The 20,064-nt window shown below is 53.3% G+C and overlaps 1 protein-coding gene across 1 annotated transcript in view; it reads left to right on the forward strand.

Annotated features, from left to right (window-relative positions):
- The window catches only part of SHANK3 (SH3 and multiple ankyrin repeat domains 3), a 610,715-nt gene that overhangs the window by 541,879 nt on the left and 48,772 nt on the right, over nt 1-20,064 (forward strand). Inside the window, exons 16-17 of the mRNA XM_065411947.1 lie at nt 12,568-12,703; nt 16,892-16,972. Coding sequence (XP_065268019.1) covers nt 12,568-12,703; nt 16,892-16,972 — 217 coding nt within the window. The remainder of the gene's footprint in view (nt 1-12,567; nt 12,704-16,891; nt 16,973-20,064) is intronic.

A 20,064-nucleotide genomic window follows, 5' to 3' on the forward strand; every position in this document is an offset into this window, starting at 1 on the left:
AACATCACATGTCCAAATATACAAAGTAAATGTCCTTAAATCCGCAAATCCCAACCGGTTTTACAGTTCATTCACTAGTCCATTTGCAACAAGCCTAATTCAAAATTCTAAATCACTGGGGTTTGACTCTAATAATTTCTGAAGCAGCATTTTTCTTACTTTGCCTATCTGTACATTTCTGTTGTTATTGATGGAAATATTTTTTTGTTGGTTTCTGCCTGCACAGTGAAATTGATAACCAACATATACCGATACAAATCTAATTCTTCCAAGCCTAGATATACTAGAAGGCTCAGAGACAGCTCTGAAGTTAGATCTGCCTTCTCCATTTATCTCACCTTTTGGGGAATGCTTAACCCAACTTTTTCCAGCATGGCAGAAGATCTGTTTGGACTGTTGGGTCCTGGAGATCATCATCCGGTTTTGTGAGATCGTTTTGTAGCTCTTCGCAGTCTGCTTTGAACTTAACTATCTTGACTAGTTTTGTATCATCTGCAAATTTTGCCATCTCACTGTTTACCCCTTTTTCCAGATCATTTATGAATATATTGACTAGGTCTGAGCCCAGTACAGACCCCTGGAGGACACCACTATTTACCTCTCTCCATTCTGAAAACTGACCATTTATTCCTACCCTTTGTTTCCTATCTTTTAACCAGTTACTAATCCATGAGAGGACCTTCCCTCTTATCTCATGATAGCTTACTTTGCTTAAAAGCCTTTGGTGAGGAACCTTGTCAAAGCTTTTCTGAAAATCTAAGCACATTATATTCACTGGATCCCCCTTGTCCATATGCTTGTTGACCCCCTCAAAGAATTCTAGTAGATTGGTGAGGCATGATTTCCCTTTACAGAAACCATGTTGACTCTTCCCCAACAAATTATGTTCATCTATGTGTCAGACAATTTTACTATAGTCAGGCTTACCGGCCTGTAATTGCCGGGATCACCTCTGGAGCCCTTTTTAAAAATTGGCATCACATTAGATATCCTCCAGTCATTTGGTACAGAAGCTGATTTAAATGAGAGGTTACAGACTACAGTTAGTAGTTCTGCAATTTCACGTTTGAGTTCCTTCAGAACCCTTGGGTGAATACCATTTGGTCCTGGTGACTTATTATTGTTTAGTTTATGAATTTGTTCCAAAACCTCCTCTAATGACACTCACCTAAAAAGCATAGCTCAGGTTTGGGAATCTCCCTCACATCCTCAGCCGTGAAGACCGATGCAAATAATTCATTTAGTTTCTCCGCAAAGGCCTTATCATCCTTGAGTGCTCCTTTAGCATCGCAATCGTCCAGTGGCCCCACTGGTGTTTCTGATGTACTTAAAAAAAATTGTGGTTACTTTTTGAGTGTTTGGCTAGTTGTTGTTCAAATTATTTTTTGGTCTTCTGTAGCACGCCGCCAACTCACCGGCGTGGCAACTCCTGCTGGTCAGTCTGGGAATTAGCTCATCCAGCTCAAGAGCGCCCTCCTCTGGCCAGTTTCTCCCCGTCCTTACTTGCCCCTCTGCAGTCCCTTTATCTCCTCCAGTTCAGGCCACGCGTCCCTCCCAGACCACGGTGCCCCTTACCTTGGGGTACTGCCCCCCCCCAGCAGTGTCCCCACACTCTGGGTCTCCCCTCCGTAGGGGAACCCAAACCCCTCTATACCCACTTTGTCTCAGTGGCTACTGCCAGTCATCATCTAGCCCCTTCTCTCAGGGGCAAACTGCAGTCTGTAATGGCCACTCATCACTGGCAAGGGGGTTGGACCTGCTGCCTTTCTAGCCCAGCTGTCTCCTTTCAGCCTAGTAACTCCCTCAGCCTGGGGACCCACCAGGCCAGAGCTCCTCAGCTCTGCCTGCCCTTCGCCAGCCCTGCTCTGCCTCAGGTACCCTGCTTGCTCTCCCAAGAAGCCTGGTCCTCTCTGCTCCCCAGCTGGAGCAAGAGTCTCTACGAGGCAGCTAGGTCCTTCTTGCTCCACTGCTGGAGCAAGACTCACTTCCTTTCCCCAGGAGCCCTTCTTATACTGGCCCATCTGGGCCCTGATTGGCTGCCTCAAGCCTGCTCGTGATTGGCTCCCTGGGGCAGCCCTTTCCCAGGGCTGTTTTTAACCCCTTCCAAACCGGAGTGGGGTGACCACCCCGCTACACCTTACTAATTATATTTTTACACTTCATTTGCCAGAGTTTATGCTCCTTTCTAATTTCCTCACTAGGATTTAACTTCCACTTTTTAAAGGATGCCTTTTTGTCTCTCACTGCTTCTTTTACTTTGTTGTTTAGCCACGGTGGCTCTTTTTTGGTTCTCGTGTTATGTTTTTTAATTTGGGGTATACATTTAAGTTGATCCTCTATTATGGTGTCTTTAAAAAGTTTCCACGCAGCTTGCAGGGATTTCACTTTTGGTGCTGGACCTTTTAATTTCTGTTTAACTAATCTCCTCATTTTTGTGTAGTTCCCCTTTCTGAAATTAAATGCTACAGAGTTGGGCCGCTGTGGTGTTTTTCCTGCCACAGGGATGTTAAATTTAATTATATGATGGTCACTGTTACCAAGTGGTCCAGCTATATTCACCTCTTGGATGTGATCCTGTGCTCCACTTAGGACTAAATCAAGCATTGCCTCTGCTCTGGTGGGTTCCAGGACTAGCTGCTCCAAGAAGCAGTCATTTAAGGTGTCAAGAAACTTTATCTCTGCATCCCACCCTGAGGTGACATGTACCCAATCAATACGGGGATAGTTGAAATCCCCCATTATTATTGAGTTTTTATTTTTACAGCCTCTCTAATCTCCCTGAGCATTTCACAGTCACGATCACCATCCTGGTCAGGTGGTCGGTAATATATACTACTGCTATATTCTTATTATTCAAGCATGGAATTACTCTCCATAGAGATTCTGTGGTACAATTGGGTTCATTTGAGATCCTAGGGTATTCCCCATGTCCCCTTTGGTGCCCATGGCTCACCCATCTAGTCAGAGCCCACAGGCACTCAGGCCTCATCCCAGGCTTCTGAGAAAATGCCCCATAATGATCCTCGGTGGGCAAGGACATACGCCTCCCGCTCCCCTGCCAGCTGCACCGCCCCTCTCCTCCGGCTCCCAGTGATGGCTGGCAGAGGGGGAGGGAGGCACTTCCAGCAATGCCACCCTACTAGGGCTGTGATGGGGGAGGGGGTGGCGGTGAAGAAACTCCCTCCTGGGGTGTGAGACACCCCTCTGCTGTCCCCCATCCAGGCTGGAGGGGGTGGTAGAGAGACCCCCCCCCCAGCACCAAGAGTGGAGTGAGGAAGCAGAGGGGCTGTGGGAGAAATAGAAGCCCCACACTAAGGAGAGCAACAGGCCGGGGCACAGCAGCATCTGTGACGAGGTGGGGAGTGGGGCGCGGCGGGTGTCAGGGTGGGGGGGCGCCGGATAAATGAATTGGGGGTTGGGGAAGGGAGCTTGGTGTGGAAGATTATCAGGGGAACTCTGTTCTGTTCAGGTTCTTATGTGGCCCTTTTTATTGCGATAGCTGAGCAGCATGCAGTGAGTGACGGTACAAGCAGGTGTCCCGTGTGGGTCTTGCTTTCTCTCCATCCCCAAGGAGGAATTGTGTGGGCTTTTTAAAAATAATGTAGCACGTTACATGTGCTCTATGCTGACGTACGTAAAGGCTGGCCAGAGCGATGTGCTTGGCACTTGGAGGGGAAGGGGGTGAGGTTTTGGTGATGCTTAGTGCTGGGGGAGTTCGTTCCACAGGAGAAAGCTCTGTCTCCTGCACAAATGAGCTTTACCCTCGCAGTGGACACTAGAGCTCCCAAGTGCAGTTTCCCCTCCCCCCAGGGCTCTAGGTGATCTTTTAGCTACCCGCGGCCTTGAATATGAGGACCAAGACCTTGAACTCGACTTGATAGTCTTTGGTAACCCAATTAGCGAGCAGAGGACAGGTGGGATGTGCTTGCGGTCGCCCGTGCTGCTGAGGAGACATTGCAGTGTTCTGTACCAATTGGAATTTCTTTTGGGTGACTCTTTCATGCCCAGGTATAGTGCATTGCTGGAATCCAGGCAGGAGGTAACAAAAGCATGTATAAATGAAGCCAGGTCATCGTCTACAGGGATGGGACAGAGTCTCTTAGCCAACCACCACTCTCCAACAGCCCAGGTCAGGCTGCGCAAGGAGGAGTTTCAGAGTTCAGGGGTTCCCCCAGCCGTACACCGCCTGATTCCCATGCCTGTGGGAAGGGGGTACCCAGGAGCTGGCCTGCTGGCTCTCCAGGGGTGAGCCCTGCTGCTTGTGCCTCCCCGCCAGGCTGGCAGCTCCAGCCCCGGGCTCACCCGCACTCACCTCCTCTCCGGCAGCCCAGGCTCACCAACACTCGGATGGTGTCCCCCTGACCACAGCGCCCTGGGTGGTCACCCACCCCTAAGGCCGGCGCTGGTCCCATAGGAAGAAAATCTAAGGGGAAAAGGCATTCAGGAAAGCTGGCAATTTCTCAAAGAGACAATAGAACATAAGAATGGCCATACTGGGTCAGACCAAAGGTCCATCAAGCCCAGTATCCTGTCCTCTGACAGCGGCCAATGGCAGGTGCCCCAAAGGGAATGAACAGAACAGGGAATCATCAAGTGATCCATCCCCTGTCGCCCAATCCCAGCTTCTGGCAAACAGAGGCTAGGGACACCATTCCTGCCCATCCTGGCTAATAGCCATTGATGGACCTATCCTCCATGAATCTATCTAGCTCCCTTTTGAACCCCGCTATAGTATTGGCCTTCACAACACCCTCTGGCAAGGAGTTCCAGAGGTTGACAGTGCGTTGCGTGAAAAAATACTTTCTTGTGTTTGTTTTAAACCTACTACCTATTAATTTCATTTGGTGGCTCCTTGTTCTTGTATTATGAGAAGGAGTAAATAACACATCCTTATTTGCTTTCTCTACACCACTCATGATTTTATAGACCTCTATCATATCCCCCCTTTAGTCGCCTCTTTTCCAAGCTGAAAAGTCCCAGTCTTATTAATCTCTCGTCATATGGCAGCCATTCCATACCCCTAATCATTTTTGTTGCCCTTTTCTGAACTTTTTCCAATTCCAATATATCTTTTTTGAGATGGGGCGACCACATCTGCATGCAGTATTCAAGATGTGGGCATACCATGGATTTATATAGAGGCAATATGATATTTTCTGTCTTATTATCTATCCCTTTCTTGATGATTCCCAACATTCTGAGGAATCATCATCCCAACATTCCCAACAATATTAGAGGCACTACAGCAAACAATCCCGATGCGCAGGAGAGATAGGAAAAACAGAAAGTGTCCAGTGTGGCCCTACCAGGAGCTCTTTAATGATCTGGAAATCAAAAAGGAATCCTACAAAAAGTGGAAACCTAGTCAGATTGCGGAGGAGTATAAAAAGAACAGCACAAACATGTATGGACAAAATCTGAAAGGCTAAGGCAAAAAAAGCAAAGGACATAAAGGGCAGTAAGAAGAGGTTCTCTAAATACATTAGGAGCAAGAGATGACAAAGGAAAGTGTCGGTCCTCTAGTCAGAAGAGCTAATAAGGAATGACATCAAGAAGGCTAAGGTGTTCAGTGTGAATTTTGCTTCAGTCTTCGATAAAAAGATTAAGTGTGACCAGATGCTTAACACAATTAACATTAACAACAAGGGGGTGGAACACAATCCAGCACAGGGGAAAAACAAGTTAAAGAATATTTAGATAAATCGGATGTATTCAAGTCTACAGAGCTTGACAAAATTCACCTTAGGGAACATAAGGAACTAGCTGAAGCAATGTCGGAACTGTGAGCTGTTATCTTTGAGAACTCCTATAGAAGGGGTGAGGACTCATAGAGTTTAAGGCAATAAGGGACCATCGTAATCAGAGGACTGGAGAAGGGTAAACATAGCACCTATCTTTAAAAGGGAAACAAAGAGGACCTGTGGAATTATAGACCAGTCAGCCTAACTTCTATACCTGGAAAGATAGTGGAACAAATTATTAATTTGTAAACAACTAAGGGATACTAGGTTATTAAGTAATAGCCAGAATGGATTTATCAAGAACAAATCATGCCAAGCCAACTGAATTTTCTTCTTTGGTAGGGTTACTGGCCAAATGGATGGGGGAAAGCAGTAGACATGATATATCTTCATTTTAGTAAGGCTTTTGACCCAGTCCCACATGACGTTCTTGTAAGCAAACTAGAGAAATGTGGTCTAGATGAAGTTATGCTAAGGTGGATGCACAACTGGTTGAAAAACCATTCTGAGAAAGTAGTTATCAATGGTTCACTGTCAAACTTGGAGGATGTGTCTAGTAGGGTTTTACAGGCTCCTGGATCCAGCACTATTCAATCTTTTCATTAATGACTTGGATACTGCAGTGGCGAGTATGCTTATAAAATTTGCAGATGACACCAAGTTGGGAGGGGTTGCAATGTGATGCCATTGCAAAATAGGCTACTATCATTCTAGGGTGTATTAATAGGAGTGTCGTACGTAAGACATGGGAGCTAATTGTCCCACTGTACGAGGCCTCAGCTGGAGTACTGTGTCCAGTTTTTGGCGCTACTCTTCGGAAAAGATGTGGATAAATTGGAGAGAGACCAGAGGAGAGCAACAAAAATGATAAAAAGTTTAGAAAACCTGACCTACAAGGAAAGGTTAAAAAAATTGGGTGTTTAGTCTTGAGAAAAGAAGTTTGAAGGCAGGACCTGATAACAGTCTTTCCATATAAGGGGTGTTATAAAGATGACTTTGATCAGTTGTTCTCAGTGTCCCCTGAAGGCAGGACAAGAAGCAATGGGCTTAATCTGCAGCAAGGGAGATTTAGGTTAGATATTAGGAAAAGCGTCCTAACTCTAAGGGTGGTTAAAGCTCTGGAACTTTCAAGGCAAGTTGTGGAATCCCCGTCACTGGAGGTTTTAAGAGCGGATTGGGCAAACACCTGTCAGGGACACTCTAGGTTTAGTTGGTCCTGTCCTGGCGCAGGGGGCTGGACTAGATTACCTCTGGAGTTCCCTTCCAGCCCTACGATTCTATGATTCTGTGATCTACACGGGACTGTGCTCCCCACTTGGTATCTGGAGCTGCTGCTTGCTTTGTGAGGGCAGACTTACATCCTTGTTTAGCTAGAACTCAGCCCACCACCTTCATGAGGGCTCCACGGCTCGCTGGGCTCCTCCCGTGGGAATGTGCAGAGGTCAGCCTGAAGAAGGAGGATCGGTTCCTCCCCAGTAACAGTCAGTCTTGGTGTGTATTGTCCCTGCATGGTCACGCTCCCTGCCCGCTTTCCCCTCTCCCTTGGAGTTCCACTCGCGTCGGCCCCGACAGGCTCGCGGAGGGGACTGCTCCAGTTGGGGCTTCATGAGCCTTCTTTTCCTTTGGCTGCTCACGCTGGTGCAGCCCCATGGGCACAGCTTTCCGGGGGCACCAGAGCCCAGCGGTGCTGCAAGACCCACCTTGCCCAGGTGTGGCTGCTCTAAGCACAGCTACGTGGCCAGGAGCTGGGTGTTCTGGAGCCAAGTCTGCTGTTCCTGCTCATGCCCCAGGCGGTAGGGACTCCTGCCGACTCCCCTGCTCTGGTCTCCACCCCTCAGCGTACCAGTAGCCACCCCTGAAGCCCTGACTTTCCACGCTGAGATCAGACCAGCGCCATGACCCTCAGCTGCCCAGCCTCCCTGGCAGTTAGAGCAGCCGGGGGCCCACTGGAAAGGTTGCCATTGGCGTCAGCTCCATAATGGAGCTGGTGCTGGCAGAAGATGTCACACCGTGGGGGTCAGCTCCACCACATGGCTGACATGCCCTTCCCTCTTCCTGACACGGCAGGGGCAAGGGGGTGCAGGAGGCGGCTACTCCAGTGCAGATTTACCTCCCCTCCAGGGACACTTTGAGCCACATCACAGGGGTATCTGGGCATTGTAATGGCCTGTGATACACAAGAGGTCAGACTGCGTGAGCTGGTGGCCGTTTTCGGCTTAAACTCTGTGATGCTATTAAATTGTTGTTAATGATGCAGAAAATCGTTAAATCTCAGGAGAAATTTCCTAACTGTCAGAGCAGTAGGACAATGGACCAGACGCCAGCTCCTTGACTGGAGGGTTTTAGGAGGAGGCTGAAGAGCCATCTGTCTCAGATGGTTTAGACACAGCACATCCTGCATCTCGACGGGGGTATACTAGATGACCCTTGTGGTCCCGTCTAGCCCTGTGGGTCTGTGATTCTGTGAAAAGGCAGACGTGTTCAATAACTGTTTCTGGTCTGAGTTTGTAAAGATGCAGGATGATCTAATCGTATCACATGAGGATGATGAAGTATTTTCCATTCACTAGTAACTGAGCAGGATATTGGATAACTTCTACTAAGGAGAAACATTTTCAAACCAGCAGGTCCAGATAACTTGCACTCCTAAAAGAGTTCACTGAGGAGCTCTCTGTCCCGCAGATGTTAATTTTTAATAAATATTGGAATACAAGGAACACTCCAGAAGAGTGGATGCTAATGTTGTGCTGGTAGTCAAACGGGGCAAGTGGCATGACCTGGACACATATAGGCCGGCTAGTCTATCAGTTCTAAGCAAAATAACAGAAAAACCAATACAGGATTCAACTAATTAAGGCTTAAAGGATAGGAATGTAATTAATGCCAGCTAGCGTGGTTTTATGGAGCATCGGTCTGGTCCAACAAACCGGATTTAGTTCTAGGATGCGATTACAAGTTTGGTTGATGAAGACGACTGCGTAGATGTAATATACTTAGACTTTTGTACAGCGTTTGACTTAGTACCACAGGACATTCTGATTACAAAATTAGCACTGTACGGATCGCTAGAGCACATGTTAAATGGATTAAGGAGTGGCTAACTGACAGATCTCAGACAGCTGTTGTCAGTGGTGAATCAACATTGCATGTGAGTGTTTCTAGTGACGTGCCACATGGATCGATTCTAGGCCTGATGCTACTCACCATTTCCATCAATGATCTGGGAGTGAAATCTGAAATCACTGCTGATACAATTTGTGAATGACACAGAGGTTGGTGGAGTGGTGTATAGTGACAAGGACAGGGCAGTCATACAGAGCGATCTTGATCGCTTGATAAGCTGGGCCCACTCAAACAAAATGCCTTGTAATATAGCCAAATGCAAAGTTATATATCTAGGAAAAAGAAATGCTGGCCATGCCTACAGACTGGGCCTGTGTTCTGGAAAGCTGCGACTCTGAAAAGGATTTAGGGGTCTGTCAGGTTCCTTCCCCACTCTGAACTTTAGAGTACAGATGTGGGGACCTGCATGTGAACCTCTAAACTGAATTACCAGCTTAGATCTGCTTTTGCTGCCACCACCCAAATAGTTTGAGTCATTTGGGAAACTCTGTCTTCCCCCCCAAAAACCTTTCCCTCCCTGGGTAGCCTTGAGAGACTCCTCCACCAATTCCCTGGTGAACACCGATCCAAACCCCTTGGATCTTAAAACAAGGAGGAATTAATCATTCCCCCTCCTTTCCCCCACCAATTCCTAGTGAGTCCAGATCCAATACCCTTGGATCTTAAAATAAGGAAAAATCAATCAGGTTCTTAAAAAGAAGGCTTTTAATTAAAGAAAGAAAGGTAAAAAATCATCTCTGTAAAATCAGGATGGAAAATAACTTTACAGGGTAAACAGATTCAAAGATCCCAGAGGAACCCCCTCTAGCCTTAGGTTCAAAGTTACAGCAAACAGAGGTAAACTCTCTAGCAAAAAGGAACATTTACAAGTTGAGAAAACAAAGATAAACGTAACATGCCTTGCCTGGCTGTTACTTACAAGTTTGAAATATGAGAGACTTGTTCAGAAGATTTGGAGAGCATGGATTGATGTCTGGTCCCTCTTAGTCCCAAGAGCGAACAACCCCCAAAACAAAGAGCACAAACAAAAGCCTTCCCTCCCCCCCCAAGATTTGAAAGTATCTTGTCCCCTTATTGGTCCTTTGGGTCAGGTGTCAGACAGGTTACCTGAGCTTCTTAACCCTTTACAGGTAAAAGGATTTTGGTATCTCTGGCCAGGAGGGATTTTATAGTATTGTACACAGGAAGGCTGTTACCCTTCCCTTTATAGTTATGACAGGGTCGGAGTGCACAAGCAGCTCAACTTGCTCTCCCAATGCTATGCGATTGCAAAAAGAAAAAAAAAGCACTAATGCAATTCTTAGATGTATAACTAGGGGAGTAGCGAGTAGGTGCAGTAAGGATTTGATTTTACCTGTGTATATGGCATTGGTGAGACCAATACTGGAATACTGTGTACAGTTCTGGTGTCCACATTTTTAAAAGGATGTTGAAAAATTGGAGACTATGACCTCCTGAATATCACAGGCCTTTTCATTTTGCCCAGTTACTCCTGTATTTCACCCAATAGTTTGTTTGGCTAGAGCATCTCTTCCAGAAAGGCATCTAGGCTTGGTTAGATGACATCAACTCTCTTTGGAGTTTGTTCCAGTGGTTAATCAGCTGCACTGTTAATAAATCTAATTGGTCTGTCTTTAATTTCAAGCCATTGGTTCTTATTATGCCTTCCTCTGCCTTTGGTACCTGGCATTTTCTCTCCGTGAAGGTACTTATACAGTGTAATCAAGTCACCTTTCAATCTTATTTTTGATAAGCTAGACAGATTGAACTCCTTCAATCTCTCACTGTAAGGCGTTTTTCCAGATCTCATCTTTTTCTTTTTTTATGTTCTCTGCAACCTCCAATTTTTCAACATCATTTTTAAAATGTTGACACCAGATCTCTATGCAGTTATTCCCACACTGGTCTCATCAATGCAGTGTAGAGAGGTAACATCACCCCCCTCCTACCTGCTCCTCTTGTCACACAGGGGTGATGTGGATATAAATTCCTTTAATGTTTGAGAGTCTCTCCGATGCTGTGTGGATGAGCACCGTAGAAAAGACCACGAGGAAATGAATAATGCTCTATTCAGGGCAGGCTTTGGCTAGTGTCCAGTACATAAGGCAAGGGTCACTAAAAGAAATATGAAAAAAAATATTGAACAGCTGTTCATCCTGTGCACTGAATGAGCCAGCGGTCCTGTGGACGACCGTCTCGTAATGCATGTGCACAAGGGGGCAGAATTAATGTTGCACAGGCAACATAAACTGGCTTGATTTCACAACCTTAATAGTGTTCTTTTATCATATAGATTTTCTTTTTAAAAATTTATTTTATTTAAATTCTATTACCAATAGATAAAGTAAGTGTCAACTGTCCTCATCTGCCCGCCATCTAGCCCCCATTAATGAACTCACGATCACAATACTAGTGGCTCTTGGAGTATCCAGCACTTTTCATCAGTAGCTGTCAAAGCACTTTACAAAAGTGGGTACTCAGTGGTATCCCACCTCTATGTTACAAAGGAGGTGACTGAGTCACAGAGAGCTTGAGGCCAACACTTCCAAGCATAGGTGCCTACAGCTAGGCATCCATGGTTAGGCACCTAGATCTGTGCTCTGATTTTCAAAGGCGCTGCACACCTCCATTACGAGGCTCCTGTGCTCAGCACCTCTCAAATTCAGGCCATTTGTTTAAGTGACTAACGGGTGCCTGATTTTTTCATTTCTTCCATTTCGTGCTAGTCTACATCTTATTGCATGTCATGAGGCCTCGGATCACAACCAGACTGTTTATGACCCAAGAAGTCTTTAAAAAGCTGGATACTAGCACTAGAAACTGGGGGAAGAATGATACCCAACATGGCGCCTACTGATTGCTGAAAAGCTTTACCAAACATGCTGATAAGGGAGGAAATTCTGGGGAATTAAACTCAGGGCTAGAAACCAGAAATTCCTGGGTTCTCCTTTGAGTGATTGTCCATACCCATATTCCACTCATGGTGTGCATGTTTCCCATGTGCCTGAGATCAGAGTTGTTTGCCTAGCAATGTCCAGCGTGGCCACAGATGTTACAGCTCATTACTATGCCAGTTGGTGTCACAGTAGTAGATTTTTCAGAGTAGGTTCCTTTGTACCAGCAGATTGCTTATTTTTCTTCCTAGTTCTAAGTCTCCTGGTTTCAAACACTGGCCCTTATGTATGGTGCTGTGCCCATAAAACACGTTAATTCTGTTTGGGGGAGTCGTCGTCCACGGTAAATGTGCGATATGTAAGTCATTTGCACCTAGGTCTTGACAGGGAGGCTCATCTCCAGATATTTCTAATGGACACATCAATGAGACGGGCTTTGGCCCCCGGGTCGCTTGACCCCACTGTACACGAGCTAACTGTATCTGAGTGCTTCTGTTAGCACGGTCTCTGCAACATCTGAAATCCCATTAGCTATGGCTTCAGACCTGACACTGACTCCCTCTGTGATCTTGGACAGTTCACGTCCCCTGTCAGCCTCAGTTTCCCCATCTGTTAACTATTAACTACAGAGCTCTGTGCAGGTGACCTGGGTTTCCTGTCCCCGACCCTGCTTCCTGCTGCACACACATCTCCAGTGTGCTCTGCAAGTTCAGAACATAGCCTGGGGCCCCTAAGCCCCCTGTGTTCCTGCTGCCTGCTTGCTGTGGTTGGGCAGCGTTTGTGCTGATCAGTGTCTCTTTGCGTCCCAGGTGAATGGTGTGAACGTGGTAAAGGTAGGGCACAAGCAAGTGGTGTCGCTGATCCGGCAGGGGGGAAACCACCTGGTGATGAAGGTCGTCTCTGTCAGCCGCAAGCCAGAATCAGAAGAAGTCGTCCGGAAGAAGGGTAGGTGTGGAATGGCCTGGTATTTCTGAGCAATGAACAAGTGAGCTCCGTCTCATTCTGGAGGTTGTCCCCCCGGCTCAGCCTAGCCATTCGTTACGCTGGGTTCAGTCTCCCACCAGCCCAAGCTCTCGGTACCTCTGGAAGCCTTTCTCTGCTGCCAGGGCCTGTTATCCCTCTTCCCCTGGGGCCCTTATCTCACCAGCCCGGCACATTTAACCGGGGGGGCGCTGGCTGACAGTGAATTGAACCTCCAAGCTAAAAGTGTGAGTGGCTGCAGTGTGAGCTGAAGAGCTGTGCCCCTGCTGCGGGCACCGTAACCACTCATATCCTCGCCAGATTGGCACAGCGTGGGCTTGGACCCGTGGGTAATACTTTGCCACTAGTTACCCAGGGCCTGTTTACTGCCCTGGCCCAGCCCAGCGAAGGGGAGAGCCGCTGCCTGCTGCTCTGTCCCTGGTGACGGGAGACTGGCTCCCTGTCTGTGAAGCTAGACGGGGGTTTCACAGCAACAGTGGGGAGGAAGTGAAGGTGCAGTGGCTCTCTGGGTGCAGCCTGAGCTAAACCAGGCCGGAGGGACCAGCCAGCCTGCGCAGACACCCCTGGGATGCACTTAGCACGGGAGACACTGCAGCCTGCAGCATAGGCCTACGGGCACCACGTCGGCCAGAGCACTGGACTGCGCGAAGCAGGAGAAGGTGTCCCAGCGCAGGATAAGTCTCAGGGTGGCGGCTCCAGCCCGGATAGAACAAGGGAGTCCTGTCCAGAACAACGTACCAGAGACCAGTGGTACCAGGCACCTCGGGCTCAGGATGGCATGCCCAGGGCTCCCCCTTGGGCTGAGAGAACCACCCGGACTCTGGCTCTGTAGGGCATCCTGAAGTGCCCCCTCTAGCTTCTGCCCGGCAGAGCCCCCCAGTGTTCACCAAGAGATGGAGGGCTGGAATCTCCACTCAGAGCTCAGGGGAATTAGGGGAGGGGGGCCACAGGGAGCCAGGCGTGGCTTCCTTATCCTGAGCCACGGAGGCTCTTAGGCCCTTTAGCCAATGGAGGACAGGGCAGAGCAGAGCTCCGTTCCACCATGCCCCCCTGCCCTGCGCCTCACCCCTTTCCCGGGCCCTTGGGGTGTCTGGCAGCTTTATGCAGGGGAATTTTTCACGCAGCATCTACGTAAGCAGCTGTAGAGGACTGGAAAATTCAGCCCTGAGTTTATAGGCTTTCCTTGGCAAGCTGTTGCACCCACAGGCCACCCAGCGTGGACCCAAAGACACGTGAGGCTTTGGCAATTCCCAGGCTCTCTGCAGGAGGAGTCTTTGCAAAGTGCTTGTCAGGAGAAGGGAATTTCTTCTGGTTTCTGGCACAGCTCCTGCCATCTAGAGCTTTTCCCAGTCTGGCCAAAGGGGCTTTTCTTCAAGGGTGGAGAGGTGCCAGGTGGGGATTGTGCCCCTGGCCTGGAGCGGGAGGTGCCGGATGCGGATCATGCCCCCGGCCCAGAGTGGGAGGGGCCAGGTGGGGATCGTGCCCCCGGCCCAGAGTCGGTGGGGCCAGGTGGGGATCGTGCCCCCGGCCCAGAGTGGGAGGGGCCAGGTGGGGATCGTGCCCTTGGCCCAGAGTGGGAGGGGCCGGGTGGAGTTTTTTCCACAGAAGGGAGGTGCCGGGTGTGGCTCGTGTTCCTGCCGGCAGGTAGATGTGCCAAGTGGGGGTCGTGCCCTTGGCCTGGAGGAGGAGGTGCAGGGTGCGGATCACGTCCCCGGCACAGAGGGGAGGTGCTGGGTGGGGGTCGTGCCCCCGGCCCGCAGGGGGAGGTGCCGGGTGGGGGTCGTGCCCCCGGCCCGCAGGGGGAGGTGCTGGGTGGGGGTCGTGCCCCTGGCCCGCAGGGGGAGGTGCTGGGTGCGGCTCGTGCCCCTGGCCCGCAGGGGGAGGTGCCGGTTGCGGCTCGTGCCCCCGGCCCGCAGGGGGAGGTGCTGGGTGGGGGTCATGCCCCCGGCCCGCAGGGGGAGGTGCCGGTTGTGGCTCGTGCCCCTGGCCCGGAGGGAGAGGTGCTGGGTGGGGGTCGTGCCACGGGGAGGTGCTGGGTGGGGATCATACCTCCGGCCGGCAGGGAGAGGTGCTGGATGGGGGTCGTGCCACAGGGGGAGGTGCCGGGTGCGGATTCTCTCCTGTGCTGAGCCAGGGAGGTGTCTGGGGCACGTGGAGCGTCGGGAGGCCGTTAGAGGGGGAGGGTGGTTGCAGGGGAGAGGCCCCTCTTTCCCCCACGCCTGGGACCCGCGTGGAGCTTCCAGCCGGCAGCAGCTCCCTGGGGAGGTTCCGAGCAGTCTGATCCCCTGGCAGCCGGGCCGAGGGGAGGCAGCTGCCGGCGCAGGTGCGAGCGAGTGATGGTGTAGCGGTGAGGGGCTGTGTGGCGAAGGAGCCCGGGGCGCGGAGCCTGTTCCGGTGGGGAGTGTGGCTGGGCGCCAGCCGCTGAGGGAAAGGGAGGACTGAGGCGCTCGGAAAGCAAGACACGAGGAGAGGGGGAGGGAGGCAGCTCTGCGCTGACACTAAGAGCTGTAATTATATTGTCACTGCTCGAGAGCACGAGTCGGGGGAAAGACTGAGGCTCAGGAGCTGGTGCTGGGATCTCTGCCGGGGCCGCTTCCGCCTCCTCTTCCCGCGCCTCCAGCCTCTTCCGCTGCTCTCCGGCACCAGCTTCCTCCCCAGGCCTGCTGTGGGGACCTGCCTCAGGCTGGCAGCGGCTCCTAGGGACCAGACACCTGCTCTTTCTAGCGGAGTGAGTGTGTGGGCTGGTACCCGGGCCCTGGCCTCACCGAGCCGGCTGGTATCCGGGCCCTGGCCTCACCGAGCCGGCTGGTATCCGAGCCCTGGCCTCACCGAGCCGGCTGGTACCCGGGCCCTGACCTCACCGAGCCGGCTGGTACCCGGGCCCTGGCCTCACCGAGCCGGCTGGTATCCGGGCCCTGGCCTCACCGAGCCGGCTGGTACCCGGGCCCTGACCTCACCGAGCCGGCTGGTACCCGGGCCCTGGCCTCACCGAGCCAGCTGGTACCCGGGCCCTGGCCTCACCGAGCCGGCTGGCACCCAGGCCCTGGCAGGCTCCCCTTGGCTGGAGGAAGATTGCTTCTGTGAGGCTCTGATTGCCCGGGAGCCCAGGCCGCTGTGCCCCCCGCCGCAGAGCTCTGCCCGTGCTGCCCTCCTCTCCTCCCGTCCCGGGTCTGCCTGTTTTCCTGGCTAATGGAGGCCTGTGTGGGAACAGCGTTCTCCGCCTGAATCCGCCCCTGTTGGGGTCTCTGATGCAGGCAGCTCGGCACCAGCCTGAAGCTCTGGTTCCCATGGTAACGCCTGAGCGTTGAATCCTGCATTGTTCCAGCCGAGCAGGCGAGGAGGAGGCACCTGAAGTGAAGAGGAAAAGCCTTCAACTCGTCTCCACTCCCGTGAGCCCATGGCATGGCACCTCTCTCCGGCAGACCCACCGGCGGGCCTGGCTAGGGAGCCCCTCTCCCCAGCCCTGCCCCTCGCCACAGCACCCACTGCTCGTGGGCTTTGCCTCATGCGCCACGTGGCCCCTCAGCTTGGCACAGAGACGTCAATCTCCAGCCCTTCGCTGGGGCCCTGACACCGCAGCCGGGCCTGGATCCAGCCTGAGTTCGGAGACGGGGCGAGGTGGGCGCTGGGCACTGCAGGATGGACTCCCCCCCAGGAGCTGGGGAGTGAGAGGCTGAGAGCCCGGACTCTGTCCCCCTCTCCCACCCTCCGCCCATGGCGTGCACAGAGGGGAAGCAGCCAGCCAAGCTGTTTGCCGACTCACCCAGGCAGCCAGCTGCCTGAGGGTGAATTTGAGAGAGGCTTTCACAACCTGAGCATCTCCTGGCACTTCAGGGGTGCGAGTAGCCCAGGGACCATGGCTTGGACTCTCGCATGCTGAGGGTCTGTGGTCACCTGGGCACAGGACGCTCCCTTGCAGACCTCAGCAGCCCCTCAGTCCCGGGGCTGCCCTGTGCCCTTGGGACCCTGTGACTGGGACAATGAAGAAGTTTGCTTCCACACGCAGCCTTAATAAGATTCTGCAGCAGTGCGACTCCTCGTCCCGCGAGTACGAGGAGATCCAGGCTGTGGAGAAGAAGTGGCACCTGCACTTGGCCACTCCTCGCAAGTTCCTGGACAGGAAGTGCAAAATGCCATCTCTCTTCCTTTCAGCCCCACCGCCTCCCAAGAGAGCCCCCAGCACCACTCTGACGCTGCGCTCCAAGTCCATGACGGCCGAGCTGGAGGAACTAGGTAAGCAAGGGCACGGGGGCAGACGCAGGAATGCCCAGGTGCATGAGGAGCATGCGCGGGACATGGAAAGTGTAGGGACACACCCAGCAGGAAGCCACACGCAGCACAGGCTTCCCTGGGTGGGGGGGCAGGTGGGAGCTTGGAGGGACGCATGCACCACTCCACACACGGAAGTTTCTGCAGTGCTTGGCCCTGTGCAAAGCGTCACTGCCACCAGCGCAGACGCAGCCAGCAGGAGCAGAAAACCTGCGCAGAACCACCCGATCCCCAGCGTCTGCACTGCCCGTGCTCAGGGATGGGGCCCTCCAAGAGTGCTTCCAGGCAGCCGCACATCCCCCCGGCTTGCACACGTGCTGTTCCCAGCAGCCCCCACCCCCTGCATGTGTCCAGTAGCCCAGTGTCTTCTGCCCTTCCAGGGGGACCCCGCCCGCTTCCGGGTGTCACCACGGAGCCCCCCTTCCCCCACCCACTTCCTGGGGTCACCACGGAACCCCCTCCCCCACTTCCTGGGGGTCACCATTGAGCCCCCCTCCACCCACTTCCTGGGGTCACCACAGAGCCCCCCCCCCCCCCACGCTTCACGAAGCCCCCTACTTCCTGAGGTTACCAAGGAGCCCCTTCTTCCCCCGCACTTCCTGGGGTCACCACAGAGCTCCCCTTCCCCCACCCACTTCCTGGGGTTACCATGGAGCCCCTTCTTCCCCCCGACTTCCTGGGGTCACCACAGAGCTCCCCTTCCCCCACCCACTTCCCGGGGTTACCACGGAGCCCCTTCTTCCCCCCCACTTATTGGGGTCACCACAGAGCCTGCCCCCACCGATTTCTGGGTGTCACCACAGAGCCCCTTTCCCCCACCCATTTTCTGGGGTCACCATGGAGTCCCCCCCTCCCCCCACACTTCCTGGGGTCACCACAGAGCTCCCCTTCCCTGCCTCTTCCAAGTGTCACCACAGAGCCCCCCCCTAATTCCTGGCGTCACTACGGAACCCCCCGTCCCCCACCCACTTCTAGGGGTCACCATGGAGCCCCCCACTTCCTGGTGTCACCACAGATCCCCCTCTTCCCACCCCCCCGTTCCTGGAGTCACCACAGAGACCCCCTGCCCCCCACACTTCCAGGTATCACCACAGAGCCCCCCCTTCCCCGCCACTTCCGGGTGTCATCACGGACCTCCCCCTCCCCCCCGTTCCTGGGGTCACCACAGAGCCCCCCCTTCCCTGCCTGCTTCCAGGTGCTCCAGGGAGCCCCCAAGCGCTTCCCGTCCGTCCTCGTGGAGCCCTCGCCGATTCCAGGAGCTCGGACATTCCTGCGGAGGCCCCTGATCCCATGGCCGCCTGCTGGCCCCCTGCACACACTTCCACGTGCGTCAGGGCTTCCACAGCCTGTGGATCACAGTTTGTTTCTTATGCATAGAAACGATCCCCTGTTCCAGGCCAGAGTCTGCCCAGTGCCCTGCAGGGCAGCTCCAGTGGTGTCTGCCTGGGGTGTGCGTGTCGGCTGGGCTGGCTGGGTCAGAGAGACGGGGCAGGGGCGTGGGCCGGTGCAGGTGCTAGCTAGCCGCAGGCACCAGCGGTAGTCAGGAATCTCCTTACCCCCTGTGCCCTTGTGCCCCCAGTCGTGTTGCACGTCCCTTTGTGCTGTTCAGGGGTCCGGGGCTGGAACCGAGGCGCGTGCTGAGCTCCGGAGCCAGGAAGGATCTTGCACAGTACCTGCCTGCCCCGGGCCCGGCTCATCATTGCTTGGACACTGAAATGTAGCAATGTGTCCACCACTGCCTCTGAGCATCACGCAGTGGGAGGAGAGATGCTGGGGTGGGGAGGGTCTCCTGTCCCAGCCCCTCCCTCTAGAATGGCCTTTCTCACCCAGCTGTGCCCTTGGCTGGGTTTAGGCTGGCCCTAGTGCTCTTTAAACAGAACGTTGGAGTCCACGGTTTCCTTAAGCTTTTGTGTCCAGTCTCCCCTTCGCTGACCTGGCCCCGGGCAGGAGCAGCCCTTCGGGGTCAGGCCCCTGCACCCTCAGCCAGGCACCGAAATCTAGGTATTGGAGTCTGATAAGGTGTCTCAGGAAGGTCCTGATTCCTTGCCCCCGCCCCGGCAAGGGGAAGCGCTGGGTTTGGACCGTGGGCATTAGGTGGGGCCTCGGGCCAGTCCGGGTCGTCTCCTCTTTCTTGCTTTTCCCTTTGAACATGTGGGCCACAGCTGCTCAGTGCTTGGTGGTCCCAGGATTCTGCCCCAGGCCTCCTGCTCTCACAGGGCTTCTGATCAACTTGATGAGGGCCCCTGAGGATGGTGAATGCACTCTGACAGGGAGCACGGGGCTTGCTGTCATCGGAGACTGGCCTGTTCCAGGCGTGGGCACTGCCCTCGCACGTAGATGGGGACACGCCAGCCTAGGCACTCGCCCAGCAAGTCACTGTGCACACACGCAGGATGGACGTGCGAACGTGTACTTATGCCCGTGTGAGGGCAGGCACAGCTCTCCAGGCCTGGGGGGTGCAGACTCACAGCATGGAAAGGGAAGTCCCCAGAAAGGCAGGAATTGTCTCTCTGTGCTGGAGATTTAGGGAGAGTCCCTGCTCTGATCTCCCTGGGGATCCTTGACAGCCAGTGCCTCCATCAGGCCTTGGGGCAGCAGGGGAATAGCAGATGGGCTCTGCCCGGTATCTCCCAGGGGGCGGGGGGAGGGGAGTGATTAGCAGCCAGGCTCTGCCCCGCCTCTCCCTGGAGTGAATGGGGGGAATCAGGGGCTGGTCTCCCCAACAGTGAGGGTAATTCACAGATTACCGGGGTCGGGGTCGGTTCTCCATCACTGGCCATTTTCAACCAGGTGGGAGGTGTATGTAAAAGCTCTGCTCTGGGAATTAGCGGGGGGCAGGCTAGGGGGTCACACTGGTCCCTGCTGGCTTGGGGATCTGTGGAGCTCCCTGCAGGGTGATGAGCAGCGAGCCCTTCCCCCTGAGCTCTTGGGGTGGGAGGTGAATAGCAGCTGGTCTCTGCCCCACGGCTCCCTGGGAGTGGGGGGTTAGCAGCTGGTATCTGCCCTGCCTCTCCTGGAGGAGTCCTTGCCCTGCATCTAACTTGGAGAGGCATTAT

Source organism: Emys orbicularis, chromosome 1 (assembly GCF_028017835.1).
Source record: "Emys orbicularis isolate rEmyOrb1 chromosome 1, rEmyOrb1.hap1, whole genome shotgun sequence".
Lineage (NCBI taxonomy): Eukaryota > Metazoa > Chordata > Testudines > Emydidae > Emys > Emys orbicularis.